Source organism: Oryzias latipes, chromosome 2 (assembly GCF_053564925.1).
Source record: "Oryzias latipes strain Hd-rR chromosome 2, Olatipes_Hd-rR_3.1".
Lineage (NCBI taxonomy): Eukaryota > Metazoa > Chordata > Actinopteri > Beloniformes > Adrianichthyidae > Oryzias > Oryzias latipes.
This window is the reverse complement of record NC_136238.1, coordinates 35,214,850-35,235,688: the sequence shown is the minus strand read 5'-3', so window position 1 is coordinate 35,235,688 and position 20,839 is coordinate 35,214,850. Positions and strand designations below refer to the sequence as shown.

Here is a 20,839-nt window from a genome sequence, read left to right as displayed (position 1 = left end):
GATCCGATTATTTCCTATTCAGTTAAATAAGTTTGCGGGTTTCTTCTGGGCAGCGCAGATGTCAGTGCGCCTCTGAAAGCCTTCAGCACAGCCAGGGTGTTACCTCTGGGTCCCGGAACAGCTTGCCATTCACAAAAAGTTTATCAACGGCAACCACCACACGGGCTCCAGCAGACAGGTGCTTCCTCCTCAGCGGGAAGAGGATTTTCCGCCAGCGGAGGATCTCGCCTGGAAACTGATCATTCACGCTGTAATGTGTGTCTTTCAGCTCTCGCCCTCTGCTTTTTACCTGCTCCTTTTGTTTATAATGTTCAAATTTAGCAACAATAGGACGGGGACGCTGATTGTCAGGCCTTTTTCCTCCGAGCCGGTGAACCCTGTGAAAGGAGATCTTCTGGACTTCTTCCTTGGGGAGCTTCAGGTGGACCTCTATGAAGGACTTAACAATGTTCTCCGGGTCTTCTCCTGCCTCTTCTGGAATCCCAGAGATCACCAGATTGTCCCTCATGCTCCTCGCCTGAAGATCCAGGAGGGTTTCCTTGATGGATCGGTTTTCCTCGGAGAGACGGGCGGTGTCGTTGCCCAAGTTCTTCACGGTCTCTCTGAGGGCCTGGTTCTCCGCTGTGAGCTCCTGCACCTGCTGTTGGCTGAACTCCAGAGACTCTCGCAGACCTTGGAATTCCTTATGGAGGATCTCCAGCAGATTTAAACGGCAATCAAGGCTGGAGAGCTTTTTATCAATTGAATCCAGGATATCACTCATGTTGCTGCCTGGGGAGGAGGCAGCCCCCGGGGAGTCTTCGGGGCGGCCTCATTTGGTGGACGGAGTGGCGGTGTTGGATTTCCTCATGACGCAGGTATTGAAACACTCGTCGATGTAATTCTCCAGCTCCTCCAGCTCCTCCAGGTCCTCCAGGCTGACAAATGCTTGACAAACTTTTTCAGATTTTTATTTTTTAACTTTCTGGATTATTTAAATATGGTGGTGTAATGAAATAAATCAAAAATGTTTGTTCACAACTTACGCGCCGCCAAGTAAACTCACCACACTCCTCTCGTCGGCTCTCGCAATACTACAGCATCACGAGATCCTACCCATCATGCAATGCCTCCTATTTCCCACCTTCCTTGCAAAATGTGTGTGCGTGTTTGTGAGGGTGTGTGCATGTGTTTTGTGTGTTTGAATGTATATTTTGAGGAGTAAAAGTGTGTGTACTAAGGGGTTGCAGTTAAAATTGGCGGGTAGGGCACTGAGGGGACATCTCCTGATTACTCACAGTAATGTCCCCTCTCCCTTCCCACCAAGGGGCCCTAAATGTCTAAGGTGCGGTTAAAATTGGACAGCTGGTAGACTGTCCCCTGGTGGTCAAACAGCCGTCCCCCAGCCCCCCCCCAGCATAGGGCCCAGGTCCCCTTGCCCCGGGGCCCCATCCCCCGAGGTCCCGGCCCCGGGCCCAGCACGACCCACCCCACACAGAGAGAGAGGAGCCAAAAAGCACCCCCCCCCGGAGCAAGCCCAAGCCACCACCCCCAGGCGCCGGTCCTGAGAGAGCTCTGGTCAGGCCTCGACGGGACCAAGGCAGCCAACCGGCCGGGGCAACCGCCGATTGCCACCAGCGGAGACCCCAACCCGTCAAACCCCCAAGGTCCCATACCCATAGTGCCCCCCCCCGAAAGGCCCCCCACAAGACAGGGCCGAAAAGCCCCCCCCACCCGCCCATATTTCTTTGTCCTTCAGTCTTTCTTTCAGTCTCAAACACACTGGTTCATTTGATCCTAATAAGAACATGTGTGAGGCTCCAACATGGCTGCCTTCACTGCAGGTTCCTCTTCACAGCAGGTGTTTGTGGATCAACACACAAACAACAACAGGTGCAGGTGAGGAAGTGTTGCTGTTGTTGCCTTTGCCTGCTTCCAGCCTACAGGCACAGTTTTCTGCTCCATATGAGGTGGAAAAGAAAATGAATGACACCAATTTTAGGATCCCAACTCCTGACAAAGAGAAGAAATGTGGAGTTTGTCACGTCAACATGCTCAAGCCTTCTTTTTCCAGAGGGGAGTCCAACTGTCCTTCTAGTGATGCTCCGGTAGTTTCAGTCTCCATGTGTTCTCGTCCCTCAGAAGATCAGATTTCAGAGGATGGGCTTGGAGAGAAAAGTGGAGTTGTGCTACTGCTTGTTTGGGAAACTCTGAAATCTGAAGCCAACTAGAGAATTTCTGCTCACATCTGTCTCCACCTGCTGGTGGTGACATCATGGTTTGATGGAGGAGAAGTTGTTGCTGTTTTCTGATCCTCCTGGTCAGGCTGGAAACAGCCTGGAGATGTTGTTCATCCATCACAGGGTTTGGTCCAAAGCTCCAGTGCAGCCTCTCACCTCCTCCACCTTCCTCTTTGAGGCAGCAGAAGCTCCTCCTCTTCTTCAGCTGGATGATGCTGTCCTCCACCTGCAGCTGGACCTGGATGTTCTCACAGACCATGTGGCCTCATGGATCAGAAGGTTGAGGGTTCAAGTCCCTTCATGGTTGAATCAGACAGAAGAAGAGTTTGGTTTGGATCCTTTCTTGTCTTTCTGTTCTCATTTAGTCTCTTCTAGTTCCAGGTCTGGTTCAAATAGTGGAATCATCCAAACGGATGAAAACAGTCCTCCAAGCAGACGTCAGATTGAAAAGCTCATCAAAGAACACATCCAACTAGCCAATCAGCAAAGCACTGACAAGCTGGACTTGTGCTCTCCTTCAGTGAAGAACCTCCTCCTGCTGCTCCTCCATCTTTAGCTCTGACTTTGGAAGTCTTAGCTCCTCCTCCTCACCATCACTGTGACTGTTGACGTCTTCCAACTCCTCCAGAAAGCTGTTTTCTGATGAAGCTCTAACATCTCCTCCCTGTTGCTGCTTTCAGTCCAAACTCACTCTGTTCATGTCAATTCACTCCAGAGAAAATCCTTTTTCTGGGAAGAATTTGCTCCAAGTTTTCCTCCAACTAAGAATCTGCAAACCCAGATGAGAACTCCCAGCAGGAAAAGAATTCATCTGCAGGAAACTAGAAAAAGGCCTTTTTGTGGGAGGAAACCATTCCAGATCTTTACAAACACCAGAAATCCCAACTTTTCCTCCACTTAGCCTGAGTTTGGGTTCCAGGAAGTGGTGTGTGTTCAAGCTCCGCCCCCAGCAGCATCTCATGAAGCCCCTCCTCCAACATGAGGCCACTGGGGAATTCTGAATGAACCTTTACATTTCAACAGAAATTTCAAGCTAAAAACAGGAAAAAAAAACTCTCTTCATGTTTGAAAACAATCAAACATTCAAACAGGAAGACAAAAACAACGTTTGTCAGGAAATCAACAGATTTGATTGATTGTAAATCTTCTTCCTGTTGGAGTTTGATGAATGGAAGTAGAATCTGTAGAAAGTCAGTTGATGTTTTCCATTTCAGTAAATGAAGGTTTGATCTGCAGATTTCCTGATCACTTTCTGACTGGGATCCAGACCTGATCTAGACGTGACTCATGAGGAAGCAAACAGCACAGAAACTGCTCTGAATGTTCCCTCTTCTTCACTTTCTGTCTGACTTCAACCATGAAGGGACTTGAACCCTCAACCTTCTGATCCATGAGGCCACATGGTCTGAGAGAACATCCAGGTCCAGCTGCAGGTGGAGGACAGCATCATCCAGCCGTCACAGACTGGGGGCGGAGCCTGGAGATGACTGCTGAAGGTCAGAGGGCGGAGCTTCATCAGGATGAAGGTGCTGCTTGGATTCTGCTTTGATGTCCGTCTGTTCTCAGTCCCTTCATGGCTGCTGCTCAGAGCTGTTTCTGGATGATTCTGGAGAATTCATGTCTTTACTGATCCAAATGTGGGATTTCTGTTTTTCTTTGGACTTTTCTTTATTTAAGGCTTTTAGCTTTTGGAACTTTCTTTGTTTCTATGCTTTAACTTCCAAACGGGTTTATCTAAGACAATCTGATTGTTTTTCATTTGACTTTCTAGGAACTTTCTGTTTCATCTTTGAGGATTTGGACTTTTGAAAGACTTTTAGCTGCAGTTTCATCCTTTGAACCAGATGGATCTGAATCTAGAGTCAAAGATTCTAAGGAAATCATGGATTCACAGACATTTGATTGAATTTCTGTCTGGATCAGAAACCAACAGCAGACATTTCAAGCCGTCATCTGTTCCTAATGTTCATTCCCCGCCATCATTGAAAGCTTTTGGAATAGTCCCTAAAGCCAGCGATCGGGCCGCTTTGGAGCATGAACTCATCACTCGGTGTCACGGTGGCAGAGAGATGACAGATCCCAAATCTGAGGCTGAAATGATCACGTCCTACCAGCTCCACTCTGGATTTGGGACCAAAAACCTTTGAAGATGTTGGAGCATTGTTGGAGAATAGACTGACAACATTTGTTTGGAAGACAGATTGACCTTTGACCCCTCCCTCATGTGTTCCACATCCAGCTGCAGACACACCACTACAGCTCACATTCCACTTCTGATCCAGCAGTTAGAACCAGAGCCTGCATTTGCAGCAGGTTCCAACCCACTGACCACTGATCCACACAGGGGGACGTCCTAAGGGGCGGAGTCAGCCACTGGAGAGAGCAAAAAGGAGAAATGGGGGTCACTCTGGGCCTCTCTGTGTCTGGACCTTCAGAAGGACAGTGGTTTGGTCCAGAACACGGATGCTAAACTAGCTCTCTGGAAACTTGAACTTGTTGAATGGGAAACTTCCTGAAATCTTCTTCATCTGTTGACTTGTTCTTTCTTCATCTGAATGAGCTCAGTCCTCTCCCAAATCCAACTCCATCTATCTTCAGCGCTTTGGACTGAGTTGGAGCAGAACTAGAGCTTTCTCCAGATGTCCTAGTACTTTTAGATCAGTGTCTTCCAATATTTGGAGCCCAGGTTCACTTCTTTCCCTGACAAAAATCCCAAAAGGCCTACCAGCCACCAAATAGTCAGAAACCAGAGAAACTTGGTGGTCTGCATTGATGAGAAACCAGTCCCTCCAGGATGACACATGGCTTTTTGGAATCATTTCACACACAAACGGGAAGTTGTGCTTGTTTTTCTGAGAAAATGCAATCAAATGTGTGATAATGGTCAATGTAAATGTTTAGATAAAGGCTGTAGGGGATTCAGGGATTGTGGAGCGGTTGTTGTTTCCTTCTGGGTTAAAGTGCAGTTTTGTGTAACCTCCCAAAGAGGAGAAACCCAAAAAAGAAAGGAAAAGCAAAGAGACAGGTGGAAGCCATCATGAGATTCCTTTCAAACAGGAAGTTCTTTGTCATTTCATGCACTAGTTTCATTTAGCTCTAGTTGTTGAACATTCTAGAAACTCCTAAAAACATTTTCTGTCCACTTTGAAACCATATGGGGCTGACTTGGCCTTGCTCGCTGGGATACGGCCAACATCCAGAAATCTACCAACAGACATTTTTAGCTCTAGTTGTTGAACATTCTATGTTTTGAAGAGGCAGGCTCTTCTAAAAGAAACTAGCAGGAGCCCCAGCGCTGGTCTTTGCTTGGATTTGGTTTAGACTTGTTCAGAGTCAAATGCATGTTTTAAGGGGAGGAGGATTATTTTGTTGTTGCTGTTTTTGTTCCTATTCTTACAATCCACTATATGTCCCGTGTTGAATTCTACTATTAAAATGTGGGAAACAAATGTTTATCAAATCCAAATCAATCCAAAAGCCTGGAGACTGGATGGGCGTGGTCCTCCCTTTGACCTGGACAGTGGTTGCCATGGCGACCTGCACACTCACCAAGCTGGAACTCAGAAGAAGAAAAAGAGACCAAAATGATTGATAAAGCAGGTTTTCCAGGGAAATCCCACAAAGTGCTTTCCAAGCTAGAACTCAGAATATCCAGCATGCATTTGGAAAAACTCATTAGCTTCTTGTGGAAAATGATGAGTCATTGTAAAAGCATTCTATGAATGCTCAGAAAACTTCCTCTAAGGTTGTGGTTGTTTGGAGAAGTCCTCCTCTTCAAAGAAGTTCTCCTGACCATCTTCAAAGCCACTTTCTGCTTTTTCAAACGCTACTGTTCAACAAAAACTTGGTTTCTGCCCCAAAACCAACCTTAGACACTGAAACAGAATGAATCCAATGCAGAAATGTGTTGACACCTTTAATTCAAAGCTTCAATCAGTTTGAATCTCATGAAGAACATTTCAAAAATCCACATTTGGATCAGGCGTCTTCATCAGAGCACAACTCATGTTTCCAGGACTGTGACTCACCAATAGATCCTCATTTCCTTTACACAATCTGTTTCCATCATTTGGATTTTTCATAAAAACTTGAGTTAGAAAAGAATTGTTGCCCCAAAATGTCCAGTTTGAATAGTCTACAGTTTGTTGTGTTTGGTTGCTAGGTAACAGGGTCTTTAATGTCTCTGATGTCATGGTGGCTTTCAGAGTTGAACTCCTGAATATGACGGTAAACATTTGGATTGAACAAAAATGGGATTGAAGCTCATGCTAAATCCTGATCTCAATGCTGAAAAAACCTCCTCCTAGATTCTGGTTGTTTGGAGAAGTCCTCCTCTTCCAAGAATTCCTGAAAAAAGCCCTCATTTCTCCTGACCATCTTCAAAGCCACTTTCTGCTTTAGTTTAGTCCAAACTTGCTTTATGCTGACAACATTTACAGCTTGAATCCATCTGAAGAATCCAAGGAAACAAACCAATCTAAGTCTGCATTTATGCCACTTCAGAACCAACAAAGCATGTTTCCAGGACGCTGACTTACCAATAGAACTTGGGATTTCCTTTGCAGAATCCTTCTCCGTGTGTTTTCCTTTGTTTTTCTCCCCAAAACCTAAAGCAGAGATTTTTGCTGAGCTGCAGAACAAACGTCTGACTGCTTTAACCGCCGTTGATGGTTTGTTGTGTTTCCCTCTATAGCTGCTATGGTCTTGGTATGGTTGCTAGGTAACGCTGTCTTTGATGATGATGATGACTTTTTTCTTGTGGAACCAGGAGCTGTAACCTTTAGGGCACTAGGACCCAGAAAGAGGTCCAGGCAGTGACGGTGTTCAGTGACGGACTGCGCAGCCGCACTTCCTCCACACGCCACTATTCATCAGCGCGTGGAGCGCCAGAGTCCAAACGGGCTTAAGGCGCTTTGATAAAGCGCTCTGGAATCCAGCTATGGTGTGCTAAACGTCAGGTCCAGAACGGAAGATGCCATCAATGAAGTCTGTCTGTCAGCAGCAATCCAACGCTGATGGGGTTTAGCTTGTGGAGGATTTGAATGTTCATTTGCTCTCAGGTTGGTTCTGTCCTGGAAGCCCCAACCCTCAGTTCAGTCAAGTTAGAAAGATGCTAACCAGCTGTTCCCTCTGTCACCATGGAAACACGGACCGCTTTAAAGTGTGCTAAACGTCAGGTCCAGAACGGAAGATGCCATCAATGAAGTCTGTCTGTCAGCAGCAATCCAACGCTGATGGGGTTTAGCTTGTGGAGGATTTGAATGTTCATTTGCTCTCAGGTTGGTTCTGTCCTGGAAGCCCCAACCCTCAGTTCAGTCAAGTTAGAAAGATGCTAACCAGCTGTTCCCTCTGTCACCATGGAAACACGGACCGCTTTAAAGTGGGACAGGATTTTCACGGAGCGGACTTATAGACGTGGAGGATAAATACTCCAAGATGAATTCATCAGACATGAATCAAACAGTCTTTTCTACATAGAACAGAATGAAATCCACTGTGTTTTAGCAGCGTCTGTAGCATCACAGAGACGGTGTTCCACCAAAAACTGGGACCTGTCACATGTTGTTTCCTGGTGACAGAGCTGCAGCTTTAATGTCAATGATATAGAAGAAGAAGAATCCAAAACATTGGACTGTTTTCATGTGATCACATGGAAGCAGAATTAGGAAATGTCTAGGAAATCTGTCCTTGTTTTGTCAGCACGTTTGAATTGGAGTTTACAGTTAGACGACAAGAAAGACGTGTTCAGACCAAGAAACTACTTTGATGCTGTTTTCTTTAAATAAATCAGAGAAAAAGTTTAAAAAGTGAAATATCTAAGGTATTCTGTGTAAAATTGTTATAATTTGTCCAAAAAATATGTTTTCAAAACTTACGGAGGAACTGCAGCAACGTTTCCTGGAAAACCTCCACATTTCATTGAAACCATGTTGGAACTTTGTCCATGAGGTCACATGGTCTGGAAGAAGCCACAGTTCCAGCTGACAGAAGTCTGGTTCTGATCCATCAGATCTCACTAGCAACAGAACCAAACCTTCACGTGTTGCAGCAACAGTTTCCATGTTTGGGAGGATCTTCTGACTGAGATAATTTACCCCTCCAATACCAAAGCAGTCGCTGGCAGGAAGCACACAACACACTTTGTAACCCTTGTGCTATCCTATGACCCCACCCTTACATTGACGTGTTCTCCCTACTGGTGGATAAAGGTGCAAAGATACTGTGATACTGTGAAGCCCTTTGGTACCTTCAAGGAGTTGTAAAGTGTTGTATGAATAAAGTTTCATTCATTCATGATCCTTTTAAGAAAATAAATAACATTATTTATGAAATAAAACAATGACCAAACAACGCTCTCTATTATTTTCAACGACAAAAATTTAGGCGAAACATACTGATACATTTAAAAATAAATAAATAAGGGATCCTCTCCCGTCATAATTCCACAGAGACTTTGAGCTTATCATACGTCTCACAGTTTTCGCAGCTGCGCGTCTGTTTCTCATCCAGTAATACGGAAAGAGCTCATTTCTGTGTCTTCTGATGCAGCTTTGCATATATCTGTTACCTTTTCAACACTACAGTTCCCTCGTTTATTGCAGGAGTTACGTTCTAAAAATAACCGTGATCTGTGAAATGAAATGAATGATTCCAGATGTTTATGACAGTAAAACTGCATAAATACACTTTTCTCACACAGACATGAACATTTTCACCCTTTTCTCATGTTTAAATTCTTAAACCTTCATAGAAATTTGGTCCAGGATCTATGAATGAAAACAAAGATCTGATCTTGATCAAAGATTTGACAGATCTACAGATTTCTGTAGATCTGAGAGCTGCGCGTTTCTGTACAGGAGTCGCGGCACGGACTGGGGAGATTGATTGACAAGGTCTCCAGCCAATCAGGACACAGAACAGGGTGCGCTGTTTAAAAAAGGCTGCATGATCGCTCAGAAATAATGAGCTAAACTGGGAAAGATGAAATGCAACGTAGAAAGGGAAGACTGTCTTCTGTTCTATTTGACAATGATTTTAGAGGTTTTCAGGTAGAACACAGACTGCAGAAGGTGGGTCACATCTTGATCGTGTGGCCAGTTTAAAAAAAAAAATATTTATATATAAAAATATAAATATATTATACAGATATTGTTCAGCGGATGGGAGCCGGTTTAGCTCGTGCTGGTTTGCGGTGCCTTCCATCCGTGAAACCCAGGTTCAACTCCGGGCTGCTCCCTGTTCCCTTCTCTACTTCTATGCCGGTCCCAAGCCCGGTTGCTTTGAGAGGGTTGCGTCAGGAAGGGCATCCGGCGTAAAACATTGCCAAATTTCCCATGCGACTCGTTCGCTGTGGCGACCCCAGATGGGAAAAGCCGAAAGAGAAACAACATACAGATATTGTTCAGCGGGCCGGACCAAAGATGGAGGCGGGCCGCATCCAGCCCGCGGGCCGTAGTTTGCCCACCCCTGGCCTAGTGGGTCTAGATGACCCAACTCCCAATGGTAAAGTGTCTAGGATAGCACAAGGGTTAAACATGATCACTAAATGTTTTTGACATACATTTGTTAGAATGTTCTTTTTTTCCTGGACAAAGAATATTGTTTTATTTAAACTTATACATTAAATTCACTAAATTAAACTAAGGCTTGAAATATTCCAATATTTTCCTTTTTTTGTATAAAAAAAGTTCTTTCTTTTAAAAACAAAACAAAAAACGACTAAATGGCATTTACACAATATTTTTCCACATACTGTTCAAGTTTTCTGCTCTAAGTTTTTCTGTTTTCGAAGTTGAGATTTTTCTCTAAATCCTTTATTAAAAAAATGTTTTCGTTTCAAAAGAAAAGCTTCTCAACTGTGTGTGTTCTAATGTATTTTACTAAATTACATTTATGACAGACATTTATCAGGCATAAAAACTATCTCTCACCTGAATGAGTTTTCATGTGTGTTTTTAGAAGAGGTATTCGACTAAAACTGGCATCACATTTATTGCAAGGGAAAGGCTTTTCTACTGTGTGAGTTCTCATGTGTGATTTGAGATTAGATCTGTGACTAAAACTTGCATCACATTCTTTACAAGTAAAAGGCTTTTCTCCTGTGTGAGTTCTCATGTGTGTTTCTAGACTATATTTGTGACTAAAACTTGCATCACATTCTTTACATGAAAAAGGCTTTTCTCCTGTGTGAGTTCTCATGTGCGTTTCTAGACTATATTTGTGACTAAAACTTGCATCACATTCTTTACATGAAAAAGGCTTTTCTCCTGTGTGAGTTCTCATGTGTGATTTAAGACTAGATAATTGACTAAAACTTTTTTTACATTCTTTACAAGAAAAAGGCTTTTCTCCTGTGTGAGTTCTCATGTGTATTTTGAGACTAGATCTGTGACTAAAACTTGCATCACATTCTTTACAAGAAAAAGGCTTTTCTCCTGTGTGAGTTCTCATGTGTGATTTGAGATGAGACATTTGACTAAAACTTGAATCACATTCTTTACAAGTAAAAGGCTTCTCTCCTGTGTGAGTTCTCATGTGTATTTTGAGACTAGATCTGTGACTAAATCTTGTATCACATTCTTTACAAGAAAAAGGCTTATCTCCTGTGTGAGTTCTCATGTGTGTTTTGAGATTAGATTTTTGACTAAAACATTTTTTACATTCTTCACAAGAAAAAGGCTTTTCTCCTGTGTGAGTTTTCATGTGAAATGTCAACTGAGGCCGCCCATTAAACTTATTACCACATTTTTTAGATGCACAATATCTTTCATCAGACCCATTTTGGACATAACGTCTGTCCCTCCTCTTCCTCTGATCTTTGTTCTGTGGGCCTGTCTCTTCATCTGTAGTTGATGTTGATTCTTCATGTTGGTTTCCTCCATCATGACTATCAGTTACATTTAAGCTCTGCTGATTGCTTCGATCTGCTTCACTGTTCTCATCTTCCTCATAAGTAGGAATCTCCATCAAGGTATCAGTCTCCTGCTTCAGATCAAGCTGCTCCTCATCCACTTCCCCTGGTTCCTCTTTAATCTGTGGAGGTTCTGGTTCCTCCTGTGCCTCTTTAATCAGTGAAGGATCTTGTTCCTTCTGTTCCACTCTAAAGTTCCTCTGCTGGTTGCAGAGATCTTCCTCTTCAGTCATCCAATGCTGGGGGAGACCTGCAGGAATACAAACACAAGAAAAAGCCCTTTTATACTTTTAAATTAGTTTGTGTATTGACAAACACCAATAAAAGTCCAAATATGCTCAGTCAGGAACCTTGTAGTTGAAATTTTTAAATGTTAACTATGAAAAACTGTTCATTCCACAGTCCCATCACCCACCCCACCAAGGTTGGTTGGATGGGCTGCCCATCCGCACCTGGGGCTGGGATCAGTCCTTCCCTGGCTCTGGGACAGGGCGGGGCAACACTCTTGGGGCCCACGGTCACTCTGGGTGACATCTACCAGGTTTGCAGGGTCTGGGGGGGTGGGGGGAGGCTTTGTTGGCCCTGTCCTGTGTGGGGGCTGCCTGGAGGAGGGGGAGGGCCCACTATAGGTGCGGGACCTTGAAGGTTTGACGGGTCGGGGTCTCCACTCGGCGGTCGCCCCGGCTGGCTGACTCGGTCCCGTCGAGGCCTGACCAGAGTTCTCCCAGGGGCGCAGACCTGGACTTGCTCCAGGGGGCGGCGCTTTCTGGCTTCTCTCTCTCTCTCTGTGTGGGGTGGGTGGTGGCGGCGCCTCGTGGGATGGGGCCCCTGGGCGTTGCACCTTGGGGGAAGGAGCTACTTGGCAGTGGTCCCCCTCCAGTGGTTGCCGTATGTAATAGCCCCCCCCCCATCTCTGGGGGGGGTGCTTGGACATCACTGCCAGCAAGCAGCAGATGACGTTTAGCGCCCTACCTGCCAATTCTAACTGCACTGTAAACATTTAGGGCCCCTTGGTGGGGAGGGTGATGGGATATCACTGAGTAATCAGGAGATGTCCCCTCAGTGCCCTACCCGCCAATTTTAACTGCACCCCCAAATATACATTCCAACATAAACACACACATGCACACACCCTCACAAACACACACACACGCATTTGGTTTGGTTTGATTTGGTTTGAAATGGTTTCACAAGGAAGGTGGGACCTTGGACCATCTGTCCCCTACCCCATCCCTGGTAGGGGGTACTGGGCCCATGGCGACGGCGGCCGTGTTCCCTGGGTGCTGGTTTTCTGGGCCCTGGTTTCCTGGGCCCGGCGGTCTTCTCTCTACGCAGGGAGAGGGATCCCTGAGCTTTCTGGCAAGGCCAAGAGCCGGGGATCACATCACAGCTAAGCCGGGGGGTGTCCATGTCCCTGTGTTGTGGGGTCTGGTCCTTGCCCCCGGGCGTTGGGCCTCGCCAAATTTCCAAATGTGGACGACCCTGCTCTTGCCATGTTTGCAACACCCCTTGTGTGGACCCCCTCTTCTCCTGGATGTCTTCCTCCTGTGCAGGAGCGGCTGGCGCCTTGCCTTGCTCCTTTATGGACCAACCGTGGGCCGGGTAGGTGGCTGCATGGAGCGCGGGCCGGGTCTCCCTTGGGGGGCCGTGGCTCGTACCTGGGGTTCAGGCGGGGGGATGCCCAGAACTCCTGGGTGGTGATGAGGTGCTCATCTGGGGCTGTGGGCACTCTTCTGGGGCGGGGCCCTGCGTTGGGCTCTCCTGGTTGAGCTGGAGCTGCAGTCTAGAGCCCTGCGCGGGAGTATTTTCTTCATCCCGCCCCTGCTCGCGCCCGCTGAATTTTTGACCAATCCCGCCTGCTCCCGCAACGTATGCGTTACACTCCCGCCCGCACCCGCAATATGTATGTCCACTCCCGCAAAACTCATAGAATTTAGTCCCGCACAGTAATAGAGATGCATTGATTTTGTATCGTCTCCCGTCCCGCAAGAAAAAAACACGTATTTGTATTAATATTATTACAGAGGTTCATGTCCTCCTCCAGCCTCATCTTTTCATGCATTCCTCTTGTGTAATGTGCAACTTAATTATTAAATATATTTTTACAAATCCTGTTCGGTTAAAAGTGTGCGCGCGCAGACAGACGGCCTGAAGCGCGCTCTTAATAAGAGGCGGGGCGGGACGCACCCCCAACAACAGGTTAGATGACAGAGGCCATTGGGCGTCTCTACCTGGTGCCTTCACGGAGCTTCAGTACATAAGAATCCAACAGCCGCTCAGCCTAACGTAGTCCGCTAATATATATTCATGAGATATTCATGCCAGCACTGATCCTGCAGGGTTTTTTTTTGCCGCCCGCTCCCGCCCGCAGCACAATTCAAACCGTCCAATCCCGCGAGATTTGGGTTGGGTCCCGCGGGACCCGGAGGGATCCGATCCCAATGCAGCCCTCTACTGCACTCTCTGTCCCCTGCCCCCATGCCTCCCTGCTCTCTGGCTCTGGGGGCCCCGTGGGCGGTCCTGTGGGGGGCTCTGGCTGCCGCAGCTGCTGTGGCAGGGGTCTTTTCACCTTCCCTCATGCATTTTTTAGAGGAAAATAAACACTCACTTGAGCACAGGTGTTAGTTCACCTTTGCACTAATATTTTGCGTGGTTTAATGAAATATTTCGTGCTAGTTCAGGGGTGGGCAAACTACGGCCCGCGGGCTGGATCCACCCCGCCCCCATGTTTGGTCAGGCCCACTGAACAATATCAGAGACCCATGTTTTGTTTTGTTTTTTATCTGCCCACATGATAAAGAAGTGACATTTTCTTCCCTCTTTCTGCAGTCTGTGCTCCAACCTGAATTCCTCTAAAATTCCTGTCAAACAGAACAGAAGACAGTCTTCCTTTTCTACATCGCAGTTCATCTTTACCGGTTTAGCTCATTCTTTTAGAGCGATTATGCTGCGTTTTTTAAAACAGCACCCTGTTCTGTGTCCTGATTGGCAGGAGACCCTGTCAATCAATCTCCTCAGTTCGTGCCGTGTCTCCTGTACACGGAGCTCTTCATATCTATGGAGTGATATTTCTGCCACCACGTTGCACACAAATCTTTCTAAGTTGAACACAAAACTTTTTACGTTTTGTGCTCAAAAATTGTTTTTTTTTGCTTTCAAAAACTTTTTTTGCTTTCAAAAACGTTTTTTGCATTTGCAAAACACATTTTTTTGCGTGCGTTGTGTCAAATCTCGCTTTTGTCCTATCTTTGATTTTGCTGACTACTTTGAGCGAGACTTAGCGTGATATGACTGCCACTAGCATCGCCAAAAAGAAATTTGCATGCGTTGTGTGTCAAATATAACATATTGACATAAAAAATAAAGAATAGAGGGGAAAAAAAGAAACAATGAACATAACACACAAATAAATAAAAACATAAGTAAAATTAAAGCTACAAGTAGCATTTAGCGGGCCCGAGCACGTGCGACCGCCTGACACGGGCGACCACCCCGCGAGAAACACCCTGCTTAAGCTTTTTTATGTCGTACTTCCTTCTGCATTCTGGAGCTGCTAGCTACTGTTAACATGACAGCAGCCAGTAGGTGAAGGGTGGGGGGTGGGGGGAGGCTGTAATCTGTTGGCTTTAAGGACAGAGACTTTTGCATATAGCATGAAAAAAAATTCTTCAACCGAAGCTTCGTTCAGACCCTCTCATTTTCTCATCAAGAAGAAGGCATTTCCAGATTAAGAAGTTGTCAATCAAGCAATGATGATAATTACTAACACTGTACCTAAGGATGAAAAAATGGAAGTGATCTTGGCTCTGGACATATAATGACTCCTGTTGAGAAAATCATAAACAACCTCAGCGGCAAAGCAAAACACCACAGTATTTTCAAGGTGCTATTTGAGGAGATGTCTGTTGAATATGGTGAATATGAATTTGGTTAATCTGAACTTGCATTTTTGACTGATATTACTGGAAAACTAAACCACCTGAGCTGCGATCTGCAAGGCAATGACAAAACTATATTTTTGTTATGGAACAGCCTGCCCGAGCCAGTGTTTTTTGTGGGGATCTTTTCTGCCAGGGCTTGCCGGCTTGGTCGGTGGTTGTTGCTGCAGTTGTCGCCCTTGCTGGGACAGCTGGAGTTTAACTTTGCAGCCTCCCGGCTGTGAAGTGGACCCCGTTGCTGTCCCAGTCTGGGTGGGTGCTGTGGCGATGTTCCTATGGCCAAGTTGGCTCCTGGTATGAAGAGGTTCCCAAAAACCGTTTCCTAACTGCAGAGCCAAATGTTTACATGTTTAGGTCAATAATGTGATGAACAGCTTCATGTTGTCTTGTGATGTAAGTCTTTAATCTAAGTAAACCTAAACATGCCACCCTGTTACTAATCCAGTTGATATGCTTCTTCATCTGTGTCTAAGTGATATAAAAGCATTGTTTTTATATTTAGAGTTCTAAGCAACCAAACAGTTGTCTATACAAAAGACCTTTTTACAATTGTGCACTTTTAGCAGGACTCTGAGTACATGTGACCAATGTATGGTGGATGTTCACAGACTTTGTTTAAAACTGAAGGTGACAGAGACTTTGGAGAAGTGGCTACATTGTTCTGGACTTCTTTGTTTCACCCACAAAAAAGTTAAATTGGTGATTTTTTTTAAAAAGCTGCTGAAAAAAATATCTTTTTAAAATTACAATTTCTAATTTGGGTTTTACATTTTGTGTTCCATTTTTTGTGATTTTATTAGAAAGATTTGTTATTTCTTTGGTGTTAAAGGTGGTACATATTGTATATACACAACCTTTTTAGAGATATTTGCTATATGTTGTGTTTGTTGTCGTAGTTTAATTTCATTGGATGTATAGAAAGTAAAAGAAGTTGCAGCACTGATTTAAAAAGCATAAAAGAGACATTTACTGTCTGATGTTACATCTGTAGCAGTGTACTGAGGCTGGGTTTTGTTTTGGAACACATTCATATGTTTTGTTTGTAAAAGAAAAAAAAAAAGATAAAATATAAAGTTAATTGTATTTTGGATGAATAAAAAAGCAATGATTAGTGCTAAAGATGTATAAAAGACAAACAAAACAAAGGAATATGCCGTCTTTCAGTGTTGAACTGGGCTTTTTAACTGTTCTCATCCTTGTCTGCCACTCCTAGCTAATTTACATGTGAGCACACAGCCGAAGGGGGGCTAACTCCACTCCTGCAGCAGTGGAGACTGAGGAAAGGCTGGAGGATGTAAGATTAAATAGAATCCTAGAGTTGACCAGTTTATTTTTATTTATATATATATATATATATATATATATATATATATATATATATATATATATATATATATATATATATATATATATTTATTTATTTTGGTGCTGATAACCTAAACAGAAGTTATGATAAAAATATTTGAGTCAAAATGTCCAAAAAGTTGCTTTCAGCACAATAGGGTGATTTGGGTGGTTAAATGTTTCTCGTAAACCCTATAGTGCTGCTTATCAAACGTGGAGCTTTGTTAGACGCATCTAACTCTGAAATCTCAGCTTCCTGAGACAAACAGCTGAAAGGTTTTTTATCAGAGTAAACTTCAATGGCTTTTCAACAGGTGGACCTCAATTTTAGGTGTGTCTGCTCATCCTACTTGGAGAGGTGATGCTCCAAGTAGGTGGCGCTACACCTTTTCTAGATTCTTCCACTGCAGATGTGTTCAAAGTCAGACTACAATCATGCAAACCAATTTTGGATCAAATTGGATTATGCATGGCTGAGTAATGGCCATTTTTCTTTTCATGGCGTGTTTTCGAAACGACCTCCAATTTTGACGTGCCGCCACGGTCACAAACAACCGTAAAAACTTAAAAGCTTCGCAATTTAACATCGAACATGTATCAAGTTTACAAAACCAAAGTTTGGAGTCATTATTCACAAATCTCTAGGAGGAGTTCGTTCTAGAACAAGGCCTCCAAATGACCAAAATACAGCAAAAATGACATATTGACACCAATATAGCAGACTTCCTGTGCAACTGACAGCTTGGTACCAAGAGACTTTTTTGTAGGTTTTCATCTGATGAACATGTCCTGTAAATATCAAGCTTGTATGTTAAAGAACATGGTGGGGCTCGCGAAAACAAACATTGTAGGTGGCGCTATTGAGCCGTTTTTGTGCACCCATGCGAGTGCTGTATATCTAAGTTGGAGATATGTAGGAGGCATCTCATTCTGAAATCTCAGCCTCATCATACAAACGGCTGATTTTTTAAGAATTTTTAATTATCTGAATGCAACGCAATCAACCACTTCCTGTTTGGTGGTGGCTTGCGAAGGGACCGTCAGGTGTACACCCATGAAACTTTAAACGATGAGAGAAGACCCTTATGAGGATCTCCTGTTGTAGTTTTGTGAACATCGGACAAAGCACAGAGAAAAGATAGGTCAGAATGTGACATAAAATGAATTTGTCAATATCTAGGTGGCGCTATAGAGCTCGTCCAAGATTGTCATATCCATGGGTTCAGAATGGAAGCTTCATCACCTCCATCGAATTTCAGTGAGATTGGACAAGGAATGTGCACGTGAGAGCAACTTTTGTGTGCACGGCGAGACACCCAACTTCGCCGGTCTGTCACGACCACACCCCCGCTTTGAAAGTTATGGTTTATTGTCAGAGTAAACTTCAATGGCTTTTCAACAGGTGGACGTCATTTTCAGGTGTGTCGGCTCATCCTACTTGGAGCACTGATGCTCCAAGTCAAACATGTCATTTCCTCTTGCCAGCAGGTGGCGCTACACTTTTTCCAGATTCTTTCACTGCAGATGTGTTCAGAGTCAGACTACAATCATGCATATCAATTTTGGATCAGATTGGATTATGCATGGCTGAGTTATGGCCATTTTTCTTTTCATGGTGTGTTTTCGAAACAACGTCGAATTTTTACGCGCCGCCACGGTCAAACTTCTGTAAAAACTTAAAAGCTTTGCAATTTAACATCGAACATGTATCTAGTTTACAAAACCAAAGTTTGGAGTAATTATTCACAAATCTCTAGGAGGAGTTCGTTCTAGAAGGAGGCCTGCAAATGTCCAAAATAGAGCAAAAATGACATATTGACATCAATATAGCAGACTTCCTGTGCTACTGACAGCTTGGTACCTACAGACTTTTTTGTAGGTTTCCATCTGATGAACATGCCCTGAAAAAAATCAAGCTTGTACGTTAAAGCATATGCTTTAATGACTTTTGTCATTAAAGCATATGCTTTAATGACAAAAGTCATTGTAGGTGGCGCTGTCGAGCCATTTTTGCGCACCCATGCCAATTTCTCATAAAATACGAAATTTCTCGCGACTCCTGATGTGTGTGCCAAATTTGGTGAGTTTTGGGGTATGTTAAAGGCCTCAAAAATGCGATTCTACTTATAACTCTACTGAAGGACCCCAAAGGACCCCGAGAACATCCGGCAACCCGAGAACATCCGGTACCTACACCGTCTCCTTTCTTCCTTTCTATGCGCTAGAAAACGGAGCTGCTTTCGGCACACATACATACACAGAGACGCACAGACAGACTTGCGGGTCTCCTTTCTTCAAATGCGCTGGCTAAAACCTGCTCCTTTCAGTACTCTCACACACACAGACACACACACAGAACTGCGCCAGTCTGTCTCTGCATTTCTCCTCCTATGCGCTAGCGAAGGTAGCAGTTTAAAGCAGTGGGCCAGCTGCTTCTCTGCTCACTCCTCCTGTACTGAAATGTTGAGGGTTATGAGGTAGGAGGAGCATAGAAGGCTTTAAAATGTAGATAGTTGCACTGCAGTTAGGTTCACTTGGCCTTTACGTCTCTCTCCCTCCCTCACTCCATCTTCTTCTACGACCCACAACTACACAATAGGCGCACCAGCTCATAGGGCGCCCCCTGCTGGCCGAAGAAAATTTATGACTTTTAAGTGCGCCTTATAGTCGTGAAAATACGGTATTTACATCCAGATCAGGTGAGCGGTGTAGGAATTAAAACTGTTTGCATATTTGCCTCCCACTTGTTTAGGAAGCAAAAGTAATGGGGCAATTGCATCCTCAGTTGTTCCATGGCCAGGAGGGTGTTATTCCCTCATTAACACAATTACAGTGAGCAGATAAAAGGTCCAGAGTTTTTGAAGTGTGGTGTGAGCATTTGGAATAAGAGCTGTCACTATCAGTGAACCAAGGGATCATTAGGCTGAAAAACAAAGGAAAACCATGAGAGAGATAGCAAAAATATTAGGTGTGACCAAAATGACTGTTTGGAACATTCTTAAAAAGAAGGAACGCACAGGGGAGATCAGCAACGCCAAACGACCCGGAAGACCACCGAAAACAACTGTGATGGATGAAGGAATAATTCTGTTCCTGGTGAAGAAAACTCCCTAAACAGAGGGTTTACCACAAGATGTAAAACCTTAGTGAGCCTCAAAAACACCCGCTTGATTAGTTACCGTTTGCGTCCCGACCGGGACGGAACCGGGAATAACAGCGGTTTCTGACTAGGGTCTGAAGCCTGAGGCTGAAAGGTAACACAGCAAAATCAGTGCACAAAAAGCACCTTAATAAGTCATGTGATCTCAGTTGGTGGTGTCCTGAGTTGACGTCACTGACGTACGACTCGCATTTAATGGAGAATATCCGATTTGTCTGCTTACATGCAGGGCTCCAGACTAACTTTTTTCACTAGGAGCACAGTGGCCCCTAACTGAAAATTTTAGGGACACAACCAGAAAATTTAGGGGTGCATACCGTAAATCACCATTCTAACCAAATCTACTAATTTCCACTGTATTACTAATAAATACTTTAATAATAGATGCAGAAATTACAATGTGCTGTTTCAAATGCAGTGTCACATTTTAATCTGCACTTTTGAAGATGCAACAAGAAGGTAAACTGACAGCACCATCGCTGTCATGACAGTACAAATAAGTAAAGAAAACGGATGGAAATTTATCTTGGTGACACCAAATAGGTGTTGCCAAGATGCACAATAAGTGTGTTTGAGATCACCCAGGTGAACTCAACGCTGCGCAGATCACCTGGTGTGTGACATATATTTTTGTTTTTGCTCCAACATCAACTGTCAATCATCACAAAAATATCGCGAGAAAGGGGTGGGAGCAAGGGGCAAACCTACCCGAACACAGCTGGAAACTGAACTGACTGAAAGCTGCCCTGCAGACTACAAAACAATGCATTATGGGACATGTGTCCTGATGGTTTTTGTAGTTGAGTGATTAATTAAAATAATTTAAAATACCAATTCATTAAAAAAGGCAACATGCATCACAAAACATTAAAATAATCATAAAATATATAATAACACAGATCATACTAAGGGGGAGAGGAATATTAAAACTAAATTGAATGTTAAGGACAACTCCAATTTCCTGTTCTCCTTCAGTCTTGCTGCAGATTCGCTTTCATCTCACAACCCCCCCCCCTCCGCCTGGTGTCCCCAACGATCCAGGCGAGGTGCCGGTTCATGTCAAACACGTCTATCGTTGCATTTTCACAACATATTTTCAGTGAGTCTAAAATGATGATAATGTTGTTGTTGCTCGCACGTGTTTAATGTTCAAGCCCCGTTAGCTGTCACGCATGTAGGTGTGAGACATTTATTCTCCTCAGCTGACCCGACTCCCGCGGGAGCGGTGTGCTGCCGTAACCCGTTTGATGCGCCGCCGTAACCAAAA

The 20,839-nt window shown here is 44.3% G+C and overlaps 2 protein-coding genes across 3 annotated transcripts in view; one reads left to right on the top strand and one right to left on the bottom strand.

The window, feature by feature from the left end:
* The window catches only part of LOC144987275 (uncharacterized), a 371,740-nt gene that overhangs the window by 14,624 nt on the left and 336,277 nt on the right, over positions 1–20,839 (top strand). The gene's annotated exons all lie outside the window — the stretch shown is intronic.
* LOC144987246 (uncharacterized) overlaps positions 8,864–20,839 on the bottom strand; it is a 204,136-nt gene continuing 192,160 nt past the window's right edge. For both annotated transcript variants that reach the window (XM_078936403.1, XM_078936406.1), the window contains exon 3: positions 8,864–11,380. In XM_078936403.1, coding sequence (XP_078792529.1) covers positions 10,140–11,380 — 1,241 coding nt within the window. In that variant the 3' untranslated portion in view covers positions 8,864–10,139. The remainder of the gene's footprint in view (positions 11,381–20,839) is intronic.